The sequence below is a fragment of the Crocuta crocuta genome, unplaced genomic scaffold (genome assembly GCF_008692635.1).
Source record: "Crocuta crocuta isolate KB4526 unplaced genomic scaffold, BGI_CrCroc_1.0 scaffold3, whole genome shotgun sequence".
NCBI lineage: Eukaryota > Metazoa > Chordata > Mammalia > Carnivora > Hyaenidae > Crocuta > Crocuta crocuta.
The window spans coordinates 9,179,075-9,195,946 of record NW_027529934.1 but is presented as its reverse complement, the minus strand read 5'-3'; the positions used below and the strand labels follow the sequence as shown (position 1 = coordinate 9,195,946).

The window sequence follows — 16,872 nt, the reverse complement described above, 5'->3', positions numbered from 1 at the left end:
GATAAGCACAAAGGGTTTTATATTGCCATTGCGTGGGGGGGGCTTCACCCTTTCAGACCTTTCAAAAAAAAAAAACCAAAAACCCCAAACACCATGTCAAACTTAAAGAGCAATAACATAAGCATACAGGGCTCCAACCACTCTCTGAAGAGCCATGAGCGTTCATCTCACCCCCGTCAGTGCTGGGGTTGCCCCGACTCGAGCACCAACCGGGGCTCCTGGATGTGCTCTGCTCTGCAGCCGTTTTCCAGTGCGCGCATCCCACGCCGACTTCATACACCCACACACACTCCCCTTCCCCCCGGGAGAGCAGATGGGCGCACGCAAACACACACACACACTAAGGAGAGACCTCCCAGAGACAGACCCTACTACTAGCACAGCAATTGGACATTTAGATTGTTTCCATAATTTCCCCTTAAAATATTACTCTTCCAGGAACGAACAGAAATGCTGTCCTTCTGTTTCTACACAAGAACATTTTCAGTCCTCTTTCCTTCTAATAAATACCAAATAAGAGTTTATTTTCCTTTCTTTCACCTTTTCCAGAACGGACTCCGTTGTGTTTTCTTCTGTGCATGGTACACATGTGTCCTTGTTGCCTTGAATTTCACTCTGAAAGTGGAGGTCGGGGACGCGGCCGGGCCGGGGCTTGGCCTACGGTGCACGTTCACAGAGGCCACGGTTTCCTTCCTCCTCAGACTGTCGTTTGGGCCCCCAGTGCCGGACCCCACGCTGCTGCTTCTCGGCGAGATGTCGTACGCATCGGGAACAGAAACAGTTATTGGCATATAGCACAGGGTAGAAAAGGGATGGAGGCAGGGATGGGAGGAGGTGGGTGGGAAGCAGGATGGGGTCACAGAAACCAATTGAACAAAAAATAACCACACTGAAAGCTTCTACCTATTAAAAAGTGTCAGGCCGCGAATGGACCAGCCTGCCTTCTGTGAGACTGCTCACTACGCTACGGTAAAATGTACAGGAATCAAAAACATTAATTTAAAATCCTACAGCAGTCGTCTGCCGGTCCGGCCCAGCGCCACCACCCACACTGCGTCCTCGATCGGGGCTCGAGCACCTACAGAGTGAAGGGCATTTCCTGCCGGAGTCTCCAGGCCAGAGGAGGGCCCGCCAGAACCTTCCGAGTGAAAGTTGAGGCCTCGGACTCTCCCTCGTGGAGCCCTGCCACGGGCCGAAGAGGTCCGTCTCCCCCATCCTGTCACCACCAACCTCTCGCAGGAGCAGCGAGCGGGGCTCTTCCTTACTACACACTGACTAGAAGAAGCACGTCGTGTACGGAAGAATTCAGTGTGACCTTATACTACCGAGAGTAATAATAATAAAAGATGTTCAGGAATAATCTCAACTACATTCTCAGTCAGCAAAGCAATCATTAATGGATTCCTATTTTATTCCCCAAAGAGGAAAAAAGGACTGAGAAGTTCCCGTTGGCTTCTCCCATCTGCCTCCCCTTCTCAGCTGTCACTTCCCTTGTGGCTGGGGGCATGCACGACGGGGAAGGTGAGAGGCGGTGACATCAGGTAACCGAGTGAAGACAGACAGCAGTTCCTCTCTCCCTCCGGAAGGCCCCGGGTCCCGGAGAGTTCCTGATGGTTTTTTCTTTTTGTTGCACTGCGGACATTTCGTGCACACTCAGCGCGCTGGTGGAACACTTACACCCTCTCGACAGCAAGAGACAGAAGAGAGGGCTGCCACCTGCAGGGGACTGTACGGGCCAGTCCCGCAAACCCAACATGCCATGGTTTATGGAGCCCTCGTTCCCAGGGTTGCCACTCTGGCCTCAGTGTGGAGGGTTCATGGCGCCTTGTCCCCGTTGCTGTTTCTGCTTCTGCTGCATTAACAGCTGCTCCAGAGCGGAAGGTCCAGGATGCATCATGGAACTGGACCAGATAGACTGAAAAACAGCCCAGAAATTGTCAGCCGAGGTCAAATGTCTGCATATCTGAAAGGGATTTGTTTTTCAATCCTCGCCAAATATAAAGGCATGCATGTCCCAAGATCCCCGCCCCCTAAAAAGATCCAGCCATTAGAAGACGGTGGAAGACTGTCTTTAGGACCAGTCAGTTCCCATTACTTTAACCAGATTATTTTAAACCAGAAAAAAAAAGCATTTTTTACTAAAACTAAAAGTGCCACGTGAGACCACAGAATATTTACTATAAAGACTTTAGGCAAAACATTTCCAAAATTAGACACCCTTCTTTTATTTATTCACAGAGGCTTCAATCAAACATTCCAAAATGCATCAGAATTTTCTTGACTTTAGAATGCAACTAAAACCGGTTTCTGTCCCTGCCCCAGGATAACTGTTTTATCAGTAGAGAATTCACAAATTAAAAAAACATCCTATTCAAGAACCTTCTAAGGCAGACCACGTTTCTAGGACTTTGCTAGATATGTGCTACGGATCAGTCAGTTCTAAAGGCCTTAGGAATGAGCCTAGCTATTTACATGAACAAAAGCAGAATCCTCTCTCAGGGTTCTTGTCCCTAACACTCACTCACCTTTAGGCTTTCCATGAGGACAGCAGAAGAATCCTCCATGGAGGGGCCGTGACCTGTCCAGGTGCCACTTGGAGTGCTGGCCTGATGCCAACTGCTCTCAGAGGCTGATGTTGCTGAGAGATAATCAATGCCGAACCCACCCATGGCTGAGGGATGCAAAGAGATAAGAATTCAAGATGTTCTATCATTGCCAAACACCAGAGAAGGGCAGAATAAGTGATTTCACGCTCATTGGCCCTCACCTGGCTTATCAGTTTTCCACCGATCTGCAGGTCTCCTATCCCTGTTATCTGGAGTCCCGATGGGTCCAAAGTTGGAGAATGGAACAGAATTATGGTTGTGTGTTGGAGGGGAGCTTGGCAGGCTGCTTGGGTTAGAGGAATGAGGAGACTGGCTGGCTGGTGTTGAATGATCTATTAAATAACAACAACAAAACAACATAAAACATGAAATAGGTGTTTCACAAACAAACCAAGAACTCAAGTTTTCTGTAGATCTGATCACTTAAATTCTACTAAAAATAACCACAGGGCTTTGGGATAAAGGTAAAATAAGGGCCCCCAAAGGAACGCTGCCAGATGCACTAATCTGTCTTACTGCATGTAAGATATTGCATGTATCTAAGGCATAGTCCTTGTTTTTAAAAAAAAAAACAAAAAACAAAAAAAAAAAGCAAAACCCAGCAGATAATTTTGTGCCTGCACTATTTTGGCACGTCTGTTTCAGAGAAGTATCTACTGGTCTTCTGTAATTGCATAACCTTAAGAATTACTATTCAACTCCATGTATAAAATAGGGATTAAAAAAAAATCCCTCTACTTTAAAACGTTCAACTTTTCCTGCAAAGAATTAATATTTATAAACCAAACTAAAAAACAGCTAGAAACCTTAAGATAAACCCCTATTTTTTCTCCCTTACATTACTCTGCTGGTTATGGATGTGAAAAACGAAAAAGCTTTTTCATTGGCATTTATTACATGAACTCGCTCATCAGGCTTTTTTCCTATTTTTGTTCAGAAATTACTTAAACACAACAGCTAATATATTAATAATTGCAAAATCATATTGATTCATCATCAATTTGAGTGTATTAGAAATTCAAGGTCTGTAATTTAAAGACTAGTCAATACCTGAACTGGCAGGAAGTGACGGAGACCATGGGGTCCCTTCAAAGAGGGAGTACAGTGATGTCTCCTGGGGGGCCAGCGAAGGATTAAGTTCTGTTTTGGAGCTGGTCGTCAGGTTTTTCCCATACACCTCATTGAACACACTGTTATTTGGGTATCTTTCCTGAAAGGCAATGACAACCAAGTTATCAACTCACTCCAAGGAAAGAGATTTAAGAAAACGCAATATTCATGTTCATGAATGCTTGATACACTTTAAGCTTTCCTTTTTTTTTTTTTAAGTTTACTTATTTATCTTGAGACAGGGAGAGGAAAAGTGTACACGTGCACCGTGTGCAGGCGTGTGGGCAGGCACACACAAGCGCGGGAGGGGCAGAGACAGAGGGAGTGAGAAACTCAAGAAGGGTCCGTGCTGTCAGCCTGGAGCCCGAGGTGGGAATCAAACGCAGGAACCATGAGATCATGATCTGAGACACAATGAAGTGAACCTTAACCAACTGAGCCACCCAGGTGCCCCACCTTAAGCTTTTCTTAGTAAGATAAACTTCAGAAGACTTTTGTTTAATCTTTTAGTTTCTGTTAAATTCATTTCCCCTCACCCTTTATTTTCTCTGTGTAAACAACCCAGATTAAAAGGTATGGATAGCTCATTTGGCTGAACAACACAGCCCTAAGGATTCTTTATTAATGAGATGTTAAAGGGTTCAAATTTGTAACAAACAAGTATCTCAGATACCTGAATCACAGAGAGAGAGGATAAAACACTTGGAAGGCAGCAATATAGGGCAGAGAAAGGAAAGAGAAAAACGGGGCAGCGAAACAGAGCGGGAGAGGTAGTACAAAGCACAAAGCAGGGTTCTTGCCCATGTCCCCACCTGATTGAGAGAGAATCCGGTGAGGGACAAGAAAGAGGATGAATGTGACATGAGCTCCGAGGGCTTCTCCAACAAGGATTTCTTCACAGTCCCAGGGGGGGAAAAAAAAAGGTAGTTAAATTATGCCTTCCATTTTCTTACTATTAATCTTAAGTTCCTACACAAGCAGAGTAGAGGAGCACCAGCTAAGCGTAGCTGTACTTCCCGGTCGTGCACACGTCGGGCCCAGAAGATGTGAATTACACGTTCCTACCATGACACCAGCTACGTGCCAGGGGCCACAGGCGAGTCAGACAGAACCCTCCGGGTCAATACCTCTAACCTAGCACAGAGACCCTGGCAGGGACCAGGGACACTGGAAAAGGGCAGTTCTGAGTGTTTACTAGCAGGACCCTTATCGAATCCCCTTGTGAAGAGGTGCATTTAAAATACTCTCAACACAAGACGCTGACCTGACCTGGCAGTCTTTTCCCTCCAATTTTTAAGACACTGACATTAATGACTTAAAGGCTTTCAAATCCATTTGACAACTGGTTTTGTTAACATGGCTCCTAAACAGCTATTTATGGTAGATGTTTAAAGAGTCGCTGACGTTAAGCCTACATGTATTGGCTCTAAGAAAACTACTAGGAAAATTAAAAAGCTGAATCTCTGATGCTGTCATTGAACAGTTGGTCAGCAAAGCAGTTATGAAACATCAACTACATGCAAGGCACTTTCACACACACTGTATCATTAACAATGTTAAATATATAAAGTATTACAGTCAAGGGTTTTTTTGGTTTTTTTTTAATAAACACAAGGAAAAAAAAACAACCCTAAAATACTACCCCTTCACGTCCACTTGTTCCATCATCAGCTTCGTTTTGAGTGGAGGGGCAACGTGGCGGGAACCAGGAAGCCGGAAATGAGTTGTCTGAAAGGCATTCCCCCGGCCCTCAAGCCACATGAGCAGAGAAGCGGCAAGAAAGGCAAACGCACGGAGCCAACAGCTTAGCAGTGAGGCTTCCCACAAACCCTAGGTGCCGTCACTGCGCTCTCCTTAAGTTTCTAGGGGATCTCTTATTTCCCTCTCTGCCCACTCACCCAGGCCAATTCTTATGGGAACTTCAAGAGCCAGGGATAGCAGCTTCTAGCACGAGAGCCGTGAAGCTTTTATTTCCCCTAATCCTAAAATCAATGCATTTTAACCTTATGAATGTTTTCTGGTCTCATGTCTATGGGAAAGAAACAGCAAAAAAGTAAAACTCTGAGCAGTCTTTATGTTTTGCTAAGATGGAGTAAAGAAAGAGAAAAGCTTCGTAGCATATATCTTCCCATTTATTCCATGCTCCCCCCCCAACAAAATGCACTAATGAGCATATAAACACTGATGAGCATTTAGAAGGCCATCCTTTGAAATGACAGAGGATTGTTTTTAAAAGACACCACTAGTCAATACATAAGACTTTGTCATCCTAGTTACTGCTCTGTATTCATTCATTTATGGCACTTAAACAATGCTTCTAAATAGAATTCTCTTCATTTTTACTCATTCTGTTTATGAACCTCAATCTGAATTTAGGTCAGGGGTCTTAGTTAACCAAACAGAAAAGAGCCACATACTCTTCAATAATGTCACTAAAAATTTTAGAACATATTTCACTTTATATGAAGAATAATTTCACTGCTCCTAAGCAAGATTAAATGATTCTTGAAATTGCTGGGTTGAGATGGAAGTACCACCTGAAAAAAGTAAGTTAATTTGCCGGCATCACATCCTATGACCAGCCCTTAATAACACTTATAACGAAGCTAGGACTCTGAGATTTAGAACTATGGAGTCAGGAAGGTTTTGCCATGTTCTACTACCAATTGAAGGTTAGCTGGTGCAGTGAGGAAATAAACTGTATAATTCTGTAAAGAGGGAAAGCTCAAAGCTCCAGAAAAAAAAAGAAATAATCTATTCCAAGGACTATAAAATCTCAGGAGAGAAGCTGGGGTTAGAGCAAGAATTACGTCAAATACATACAAAGAGGCTCCGTCCAGGAAGAGAGGCGAGAGGCCCCAGCAGAGCTGGGTAAAGATCAGGAGGGTTAGAAAAAATCAGCTCTTCCTCTTCCTCCAAGGCAGCCAGACTCTTTAACAGGTCCGGAGGAAGCAGAGGGGAGCCCTTGGGGTCCTAGTGACAGAAAGGATTACGGTGAGATGCAATAAGGGATGAGGGAAGCACAAAGGAAGAGCAGCACGATTACGGGACAGAGGTAGTAGAGCCAAGGAGAAGAATCACAGGAGACAGTACTACACAAAGAAGAAAAAGCTCTGAAACAAGGAAGGTGACACAGGACAATGGCAGTGAAAGAGCAAGACAAGAGAAAGCAGCAAAACCCACCGACAAACAAGGAGCAGCACGTCAAAGGTTAACGTGACCAGTGAGGAAAACAATGCCATGCAGCAGAGTGACTGGCATATCTTGGGCTTGGCAGATCTTGGGCTAACAGAGAAACAGCTGTTTTTTAAAAGCTTAAAATACACACACCTGTTTCTCGTGAATAAAGAGAGAAAGGCAGGGGAGGTCCACTATCGAAGATAACCCGCTGACTTTGTTCCTCTCAGAGAGCAATTTGTTTAAATATGCAGTGAACCTATTTTTAAACTCAGATGATTCAGCCCAACTGCAAGGAGCTTTGTTTCAGAATTCCCCAACATGCTGTGGGTGAGATTTCTGCGCATGATTTCTCTGCCAGACCACGCCAGCCTGCATCAGTGACGGAGCCCCCGCTCCCCAAATCCAACCTGCTGTGCAAGTATGAGGAGGAGACCCCGAGCCACGCGGGTTGCCGGGCAGCGCGCCGCGGCGCTAATGACTCAGAGTGGCCTTTACAAACGTCTACTTGAGAAATTAAAAAGATACACAGCCCCACACCTATCTCTGCTGTGTCTGGTGATGGGAAAGGACACATACCTCAAAGGGCATCCTGGGCACAGGATCCTGCTCTGGACGGAAGACTCCTGGTGACCGTTTGCCCCTGCGGTCCATGTTTGCTTGCTGTGCCACGACAGCTCTGTTATCAGTCACGCTGTAGGAAGAATCCCAGTAGAACTCTGGGACCTTGACTTCTGAGGGATTATGGTTATATGGCTCCATGGGAAAAGGCTTCATTTTTTTCTCTAGAGGCTGCTGCTGCATGACAGGAGGTTGCAATGACGGCTCAAACAGTTTTATGGGGTCTTGGGGCTGAAGGTAGTAGGGCTGTTTCACAGGCATGATTTTCCCTAATGGGCCTTGAACCTGAGGGGGATTCCACAGCTGTTTGGAGGCATCTGCCTGTTGATACTAAAAAAGAGATGCTTGTCATCAAGATGAGGATAAAATGCAATGTTACATTCAACACTCAGGAAATCACAGAATGAACTTGAGAAATTTTACAACTGACAAAACTCAGTTTCCTTTACCCTTCAGGTTTTTCAATACACAGAGCTTCCTCAGAACAGATGATGGGCACTAAACTCAGCTCTTTCAATTCACTTATTTACAAGGTTTCATGAACAAATGAAAGTGTGTGTGTGTGTGTGTGTGTGTGCGCGTTCCCCCTTCCTGCCTCAAGTGCTACAGGGTTGACAATATTTAGGAATGGTGTCATAGCTTTCTTAACACCTCATCAAGATTATGATTCTATTTCCTTTCTGTAGTTTATATTCAAATAGGAGGATTATTTATACAAAGTTCTTTTCTACAAAGCTGACAAGCAGCAGCAGCAAAAACAGTAGTTAAGATCTATTACCCTTTACAAAAGGAGAAAAGGAAACATTTGAACTTCCCTAAACAGCAAAGAGTACATTTTTTCCCCATAATTCTTCCATAGCAGAAGCCTGTGAAAGCTTAAGTAGTATTTCTAATTAACCAAACACTGGCCCACTCCCAGCTTCCCCTGCTCCTGGTCTCAGCGGGACAGTACGCACCACTGTAACTCACCTGCTGGAACCCAGAGTGGTGAGGAGGGCTTTTCCCCAAAGCCGACACGGCTTTTGTGGGGGACTGCTGCTGAGCTAGAGCTTGAACCTGCAGCTGGCTTGTGGACTGTGCTGTCGGCTGAGCTGGTAAAGATGTAAGGGGTTGCTGGGAAGGTGGCTGTGGCTGTTGAGGTCCCTGGTTCATTGGCCCTGGTCCAGAGGGCCGTTGCTGGCTGTAAGGAATGTGGGACTGTTTCCCAGCTTGCACCTGGTTTCCTGCTGGAGAGTGAGCTGTAGTCTGAAGAAAGGTTCCTGGGACAGAAACACCAGCTGGGAAGGTGTAACCTGAGCCCATAGAAAATGCCACAGGAGGGGGAATAACATATGTTGGGGGCGGGAACCCTTCAAAATAGAAGAACATAGCAGCTTTAGTTCTAAAGACACTTAGCAAAAGAAAGGCAAAAACAAGTTATCTGGGGGTAAGGTGGGGTAAGTAGAAGAAGAGGTCTTCTAATAAATTATAAAAGGCAAGAATCAGCCATCAAGTAAGACTTATCAAGCATTAATCTTTCACTTGATTTCAAGGAATAAATATAGAGTATTGGCTGCTACTTCTATCCACTGAATCAAGTGGAGTATTCTAAAGACAGTTTCTTAAATGCTTTGTTTAGCGCTAGGAATTCCTTCATGATTAACAAATGTGCATTTGTATATACACTACAGAGAAATGGCTCAAAAAGAACTGCATAAGCATCAGAGAAAAAAAATTTCCTTCTACCTTTTAACATCATGGTTTAATAATATACCTCTGACAGAGTATAAATTACTCAATGAGGGAGCAGAAACTCCTACAAAGATTAGATTAAGTACAAAATGTATATTTACCTGGCCGGCTGGGAAGAGGAGGGAAGGCTCCGGGGTGATGAATGGGGATGAATTGGGAGTTACTTGCTTGACTTGGGGTTTGAGTTACAGGTGTTTTCCTGGCTTCAGACACTGGAGTCTTTCTTAGTTCTGTCTGGGATTTTACCTACAACCAACAGAAACAAAACTATCTGTAATAACCTGAAACTCAAATGTATCAGAAAGAAGCACCTCTAAGAAAGAATTTAAAACCCCAGTATGTCAAAAAAAACTAAACAACGACAAATGAACGTATTTAAATTTACCTCAATAAAAATGGGAAAAAAATCAAAACAAACTATTTGTCAATAAAAGATGTAAGGGTTTGGTTTTACTGGTGTCATGATTTTGCTTCCACAAAATCATAAAAATACTAAATACGGAAAGGCCCTGAGAGCTCATTTGTTTGACAAATGAAACATTTGATACCAACAGGTTAAAAATCTTGCCTATAATCTTAAGGCCCCTATTATGGGTCCCAGGGCCCTTTATACTCAAATTCATTAGACAACATGGATTATGAATTAATAAAGATGATTAACCCACAGGGGAGTTTACTTCGGCCCTCAGTTTAATTTCACCTGGGCAGCCTCAAGCGTACTGGTCAGGCTCCCACGTCCTACACAACAAGCTACAGAGAAGATGTCACACACATTGCTCAAACGGAGTAAAATGAAGGAAAACAGGTAACATTTACAGAGAACTTAGGAGAGAGCGGAAAGGAGAGTCTCTGTCAGGCCCTGGCTGGGAGGCATCTGCCAAGGATGGAGGCAGAGCAGCAGGCCGTACTGGACTCAGCCCTCAAACACTGCTCATCCGGCTTTCCAGCTCATCTGGCTTGTTCTCGGTCTTTTCCCAGTGCCTTCCACCCCCACCCCGCTGGACCTGTTCTCAATATCTACCATGTTTTTCTCTGTTTCTCTCCCTACTTCTTAAAACACAACGATTCTGTTCTTATTTCTCTTTCCCAAAAAAGCTCTGTAGGTGAAATATGCTGAAGGCATCGTTTATATTTGCAAGCGGCCTCCAACAGCATAATGTTCCTCGTGCCTGCTGCAAACAAATACATTGCCAAAATGCGTTAACAAATCAAACGGCTATTTAGGTACTTGTTCAGACGTTAACAGTATTGATGAGACTAGCACACAGCAAAGATCATTTCCGTTTACATGAAATCATCCCTATCTCTTTGGAAAGGTTTAAGAAAAACAAAGTCACAAATAATTGAGTAGTGTTTACCTCTTCGCAGCAAGAGACTTAACCTCTTGCTTTACAAACTCCCATGATCCAGGATAGCACTAAAGTGACATAATGCCACTGGCCGGAACAGGTATCATGTCAAGAAAAGGCCTCCTCTTTTTCCAAGAATATCTTTTATTTATTTATTTTTTTAAGTGAACGGGGGGGGGGAAGACCCTCTAAGCCTTAATATATTCTTGGTCCTATTGGCTCTGTATAAGACCCCACATTTCCCAACAGAACACTAACAAATGGCAATTACGCCTTCCAAAGGAAAGAGAATTCTCTGTGGAGCTGACAGCTCGGGTCATTTCAAACCACCTAACTGAAAGGACTGACAGAAATGTCAAACCAGGTTGAGATTTTTTTCCACTCACATTACGTCATCTACGGGTTGATGGAGTAACCACCTACCACAGCTCTTTACGTGACCTTACTGTGCCGCACTCAAGCTTCCAGAAGAGCCAACTCCCAAGGTTTTAGGAACAAAATGAAAAATCTTGCCTTTCGTGTGAGCCTTCCTCTACCTGCATTATAGTTCAAATACAGCTTACCTGCACTGCCACATTCTGCTTTCCTGTTTCCTGTAACTTTTCTAAGGTGCATTTCTTGGTTTCTGTTTTCCTCTTGTTGTTGTCCTTCTTTCCATCATTCTTAGTTACAGTTATTCCTTTGCTATAGTCCCTTCTCACCTCTTTGGGAGGAAAACTTCTTCCCTGGTCTCTGTTCACTTCGCGCGGCTTAATGTTCTCTTTGAAGGTGACCATTGGTTTCTCTCCTGTGTCACAGTTGTTGCTTAGATTACGGCCCGTGGACAGCACTGATTTCAGCCCTGGGTTCCCGTCCGCAGCCAGTGACTCTATCATGGATGTTTCTTGCAGAATGAGGTTCTCTTTGGCTTCACTGGGGTCTTCCAGTATTAACTCGGGAATTTCTGTGATAAACAACAATTTCCCTACCTCATTTTCACACTGAATCAGCCTAAAAAAGTAAAAATAAATCCACTTTGAAGACCATAAACCTAAAAAACAATAACAACGGACTGCGTACGGACCCAACAATCAAGTAAGTACGTTCCCAGCCCTAAAGATTTAGAGACAGCAAGATATTACNGCGAGATCATGACCTAAGCGAAAGTCGGACGCTTAACCGACTAAGCCACCCAGGCGCCCCTACAGTGTAATATTTTTATACAGCATAAAATGTACTTACAGAAAAACTTAAATTGTCATTATTGCTTAGCATCACCACACACTCCCACGCCCCTTTCATGCTTTCTAGTAATGACAGCTATATGTACTGAGCATGTACAAGGCCCCAGACCAGACCCTTGAAGTAGCGATCTGTAATTCCTATTTTACAGGTATGAAAACTAGAGCTCAAAGGGATTAAGTTCAATTCAAGCATGCAACCATTTAAGTGCTTATAGTAGGACAGGACCCTGAATCTAAAAATGAATCAGAACTAGTTACTGACTTTGGAAAGGTTAGAATCACCTGGGAAGATCCTAAGGACACATGCCTCACGGAGTGGCAGAACTAGAAACCTATCTGACTCTGGTCTGTTCTGACTGAAATGGACCACCACAACCCTGTCAACACAAATCACCATCACCGTAAACATACAATTCTGTTAGATCTATACAGATATTTACAAATTAGAGCAGAAGTTCATAATTAACAAGGGAGACAATGCCTATTTTCTACACTAGGCAGTGTAATGGGGAGAACAGAGATTAAATTAGAGTATACTTCTGATCACCATGGTCATAATTTGATGTTGATATTGACTTACGAGTTTATAATTAAGAGCATTATACCAGAGCCTAAAACACATGTGGGGTGTGTAAGTGTATCTGATAAGAAGAAGTACCTTGGCTGATTATCAGCGATCCATTTGCCTATGGAGATCAAGCGCTGTTGTCGTATTTGTCGTTGCTGACCTTCTTTGTCTCCTGTAATACCCTGGTGGCCTTTAGAGAAATCCAAGTTCCTAAAATTGAGATAAGCAAATTATACAAAATTAAACTTCTAAAGATTTCCCAGGCAGCCATGTTCACCTATTTAATTGCAATGGTTTCAGATTTTTCCACATAGGCTAGCAGCTAGATATAATCAACTGCATTTGAATCTATGCTGCCAAAGATTTTAAATACGATGAAACAAAGCAAAAAGGACAATATTCACTTACATATTTTTACTCAGATTTTACTTTCTAATTGAAGAGCTAAAAGAAATCACAACCTTTTATTATTACCTTGCATTCTATGTAATTTGCTTGAAATGACCACTGCAATGCTAAGGGTCTCAGAGTATGCCTATTCTATTAAATACTATTAAGTAGTATTAATCTAAGGTAAGTGGCTCTAAATCAGAAAAATGTATATATATCATAAAATATATAGAGCAAAAAGCTCATTGACATTAGAAAGGTAAATCAACCTGAAAAAATAAGGATTTTCAGATTTCTCCTCATTAAACTCAGTATTATTTTTTAAAAGTATCTAAGAAATGCCAGGCCACAGGCTAGATGCTAAAGACACAGAGATAAATGAGATAGAGAAACAGTATCTCCATAAGGAAGAAATAATTATAAATCAATCTGATGAATATTAAGAAAAACTATGCAAATAAGCATAGTTAGTAGGAAGGGCTAGTTCCTTTTGCTAAGCTCTGAAAAAGATTTCACAGGTAAGTTATTACCTGAGCTGGACCTTGGCAGGTGTGTGAAGTGTTTACAGGTTCTAAGGAAAGGGCAGGAGAGGAAATGGGGCTGTTCTGAGGCACGGCATGAACAAAGTCTCAGGAATAAAAACAGAGTTACTCAAGAATAGGACATAGTGAATGCAAAGTATGTTAAGGATTAGGGGCAGGAGGGTGGAGGTGGCAGAAAATACGGCTGAAAAACAAAGCACTTGGACATGAAGCTAAAAAAGATAACGGAACAATTGGGGATGACTGACTTGAAGTCTTTCCATCACTAATGGCACTTCAACAGGTCTATATTTTTAAAAATATCATCGTGAAAACAAGGCAGAAATGAGCTACAGTAGAGGGACTCTAAGTAGAGAGGTAGATTAGGAAGTTTTTATACTGCAGGTGTATGGTGATAAAAGCCTGTACTATATAGGGAAATAAATGGGAGGGGATGGGTCTAAAAGGCCTTTTAGACACAGAATTACAAAGACTTGGTGAGAAAGATTAATGGAAATAAGTAATTTTTTTTTTAAGAGTTCATGTAGGTGAATAATGGTACACAGATAAATACAGAAGAATTATTTTTTTGCTGACCTAATAGGAAAATATAAGCTTGTTTTGAGTCATGTTAAAGTTTGAAATGCATAGGGAGATCAGACTGTTAGAAAAAAAGTCAGAAACTGAAACTTTTGGACTTACTAACTATCCAAGAGATGAAAGCTTAAGACAAAAGGATGGATCTGATCACCTGGGAGAATATAAGAGTGGTAAGGAGAGGGCAGGGGAAGACCCCTGGAGGATAATATGCTGAGTGATGTGGTACACAAGTGAAAGAGACTGAAATATGATGGGTAGACCTAAGAAAAACAGCTAAAAAAAGGAGGCTTTGTACAGGAATGGGATTAATAAACTCAACGCTAGAGAAAATTAAACAGGATGAAAATTATAAAGAAGTCAATGGAGTTTGGAAACCAGGTAAATCACTGATAGTTTAAGTTGAAGGGGGCTGAAAAATGACTGGGAGATAGGGTCAGTAAAGTTAGCACACACTATCTTTTTAAAGAAGTTTGATGACAGGGGTGCCTGAGTGGCTCAGTTGGTTAAGAGTCTGCGTCTTGATTTCAGCTCAGGTCATGATTTCACGGTTTGTGAGTTTGAGCCCCATTTTGGGCTGTGCACTGACAATGCAGGGCCTACTTGGAATTCTCTCTCCCTATCTTTCTGCCTCACTCCCAGCTTGTGCTCTCGCTCAAGAATAAAACATAAACATTCAAAAAAAAAAAAAAAGTTTGATGATGAAGAGAAAGGGCAACATCAGAGGAAGAAAGGTTGTGAATTTTACTTTTTAAAAAGAAAAGGGTATCTACTTGAGGGTTAGTAGGCCAAAAAGAAGTAATTGGCTGTTAAAAAAAGACAAAAACAAAAAGATACTGGAAATACAACACAGAGGGTAAGAGGTGGGGTGGCAGGAAGGGACAGGATCAAGTACACAGACCAACGAGTTCGACTTGAAAAGGAATAAGAAGTTTTCCCTCTGAGAAGAGACAAAAATGACCAGAAAAACAAACTGCTTTATTGTTATTAATGATATGAAAAATGTCAAGCAATATCCTTTGGTTTGCATTTAGTTCCCATTTTTGAGACTTCCTCTCTAATTTCAACAAAGTATTAAAAAATACAATGAATAAACATCACTTGGGAGAAGGGATTTTCTTCTTTTCCTTTCCTTTCCCCCATATCTGTAAAAGCACTCAGTAGTTGTACTACACAGGAGTTGGAAGGCATGACATACACAAATCCATTTCTTATTTTAAAGCTTTCACTTTAGTTGTTAGGAAAACAAGACAAAGCTGGGAGAGATCAAAGGTTCCTCTATGCCCAGGCTGGATTCCTAATTTTACATTGTCATCACGGATAATGTACTGTCATCACGGATAATGAACTGTCATCACGGATACTGAAATGAAGCTCCTTCAGTTGCCACCCACCTGAAAGAAGGTCTCAAAGCCAAGAATCCTTGTAACTCAAACTCCTCTGGAAGTGGCGTAGCTGCAGAAAGGGAGAAATCAAGATTTGTAAACCAAGTTACGTCTGTGCACTAGACATTGTTCCCTAATACTTACCTACTACTCGATGCTGAGGGGGATGGATACAATGGATTATTTTTTCCCCGGCAGCCTTAAAAATTCATAGCCCCACATCGGTAATCCCACTGTTTAGATTATCTCCTTGTTACTAAAAGTATTCAGAAACAACACTGACATCACCCAGGAGCTTACAAGAAATGCAGAATCTTAGACACTGTCCCAAACCTAATGGATCATAAACTGCCTTTTAACAAGACCCCTGGTGATTCATTTGCAAATTAATGCTTGAGAAATACTGATCTGATGGAAGTAAAATAATCAGAAAGGAGGTAACTATAGATTGTTCAGTGCAGAATTATTTATAATGGGAAAACTGTACAGCAAATGGACAATGATTAAATACATTACGGCATATCCACAGGACAGAATATTATGCGGCCAGTAAAAAAAAAAAAAAAAAAAAAATCACATTTCAAATGTTTAAGTAGCAAAGGAAAATGCTAACAATATAAGATTAACTTAAAAAGCAGGCACAAAGCTGTATCTGATATCAATCACAGGCAGGTGTGTGTATGTACACAGAAGAAAAAGGTCCCAAGAAAGTACACTCTAATATGAACAGTACAAAGTATCTTTTATGAGAGAACCATGGGTGACTTGTGCACTCAATGTTCGTACGTCCCAGATGTTTCATAATAAGCAGGTATTACTTTAACAGAGTAATGCTGTTCAAATTAATTCTTTTTAAAAAAAAAATAGTAAAAATGAGGAGGAAGGGAAGAAGCTAGAAGAATGTAAAGGAATTATACTCTTTGGACTCCTATTCAAACTGCAGAATATGCTGTTGAAAGAACTGGAAGAACATTACCTCTACTTCCATCCACTTATTCATGGTGACGGCAGCATTCCAAGTCCCTTCTGAGTTACTGAACTTAAAGTCTAACAACAACAAAAGCCTGTTTTTCTCTGGCCTTAAGCTTACTGTCAGTGATGGGGAACAGTGTCAACAAGATCAAGTTAAGTTAGCCCTTACCATTAGTACTTGAAAGATCCTCTTCATGGGGATGGAAACTATTTAGAAGAGAAATCAGCCAGGGCCAAATGCTGTAAATTAAAAAGACAGTTTAGACTTTGTCTAAAATGGAGATACCAGAACACTAACAAGCCACGACAATGTTATCTATAGGGGCCTAGACTTGATGTACTTTCCCCCCTTGCTTCAGCATTTAAAAGACTGTATGATTTCCTAAAACCTATTTTCAAAGACATCTAAGTAAAAGATACATGAGAAGGGTCAAATTTGCACAACAGAGACGTACTACTGCAAATCACTTCCCAGACTCTTAATTTAACAATTAGTGAAAATCAGCTGTCAGTTTTAAACACTGATAATAGGTACTTACTGGGAACACACTGACCAGATAAACAACATATGATGTTTTAATACAGCTGTCATATACGTTATCAGCTGTGGAACCCACTGCTA

At 42.0% G+C, this 16,872-nt stretch overlaps 1 protein-coding gene across 9 annotated transcripts in view; it reads right to left on the bottom strand.

Annotated features, from left to right (window-relative positions):
- Nucleotides 1-6: 6 nt before the first annotated feature.
- The window catches only part of SMG7 (SMG7 nonsense mediated mRNA decay factor), a 91,651-nt gene continuing 74,785 nt past the window's right edge, over nucleotides 7-16,872 (bottom strand). For 4 of the 9 annotated variants that reach the window (XM_077763247.1, XM_077763246.1, XM_077763244.1 and 1 more), the window contains 13 exons: nucleotides 16,420-16,490; nucleotides 15,288-15,348; nucleotides 12,476-12,595; nucleotides 11,158-11,584; nucleotides 9,347-9,491; nucleotides 8,484-8,863; nucleotides 7,473-7,844; nucleotides 6,540-6,689; nucleotides 4,529-4,609; nucleotides 3,657-3,816; nucleotides 2,768-2,938; nucleotides 2,526-2,671; nucleotides 7-1,915 (listed from right to left, as the gene is read on the bottom strand). In XM_077763247.1, coding sequence (XP_077619373.1) covers nucleotides 1,802-1,915; nucleotides 2,526-2,671; nucleotides 2,768-2,938; nucleotides 3,657-3,816; nucleotides 4,529-4,609; nucleotides 6,540-6,689; nucleotides 7,473-7,844; nucleotides 8,484-8,863; nucleotides 9,347-9,491; nucleotides 11,158-11,584; nucleotides 12,476-12,595; nucleotides 15,288-15,348; nucleotides 16,420-16,490 — 2,398 coding nt within the window. In that variant the 3' untranslated portion in view covers nucleotides 7-1,801. The remainder of the gene's footprint in view (nucleotides 1,916-2,525; nucleotides 2,672-2,767; nucleotides 2,939-3,656; nucleotides 3,817-4,528; nucleotides 4,610-6,539; nucleotides 6,690-7,472; nucleotides 7,845-8,483; nucleotides 8,864-9,346; nucleotides 9,492-11,157; nucleotides 11,585-12,475; nucleotides 12,596-15,287; nucleotides 15,349-16,419; nucleotides 16,491-16,872) is intronic. The other 5 variants (XM_077763248.1, XM_077763251.1, XM_077763250.1 and 2 more) reach the window with 5 other exon arrangements.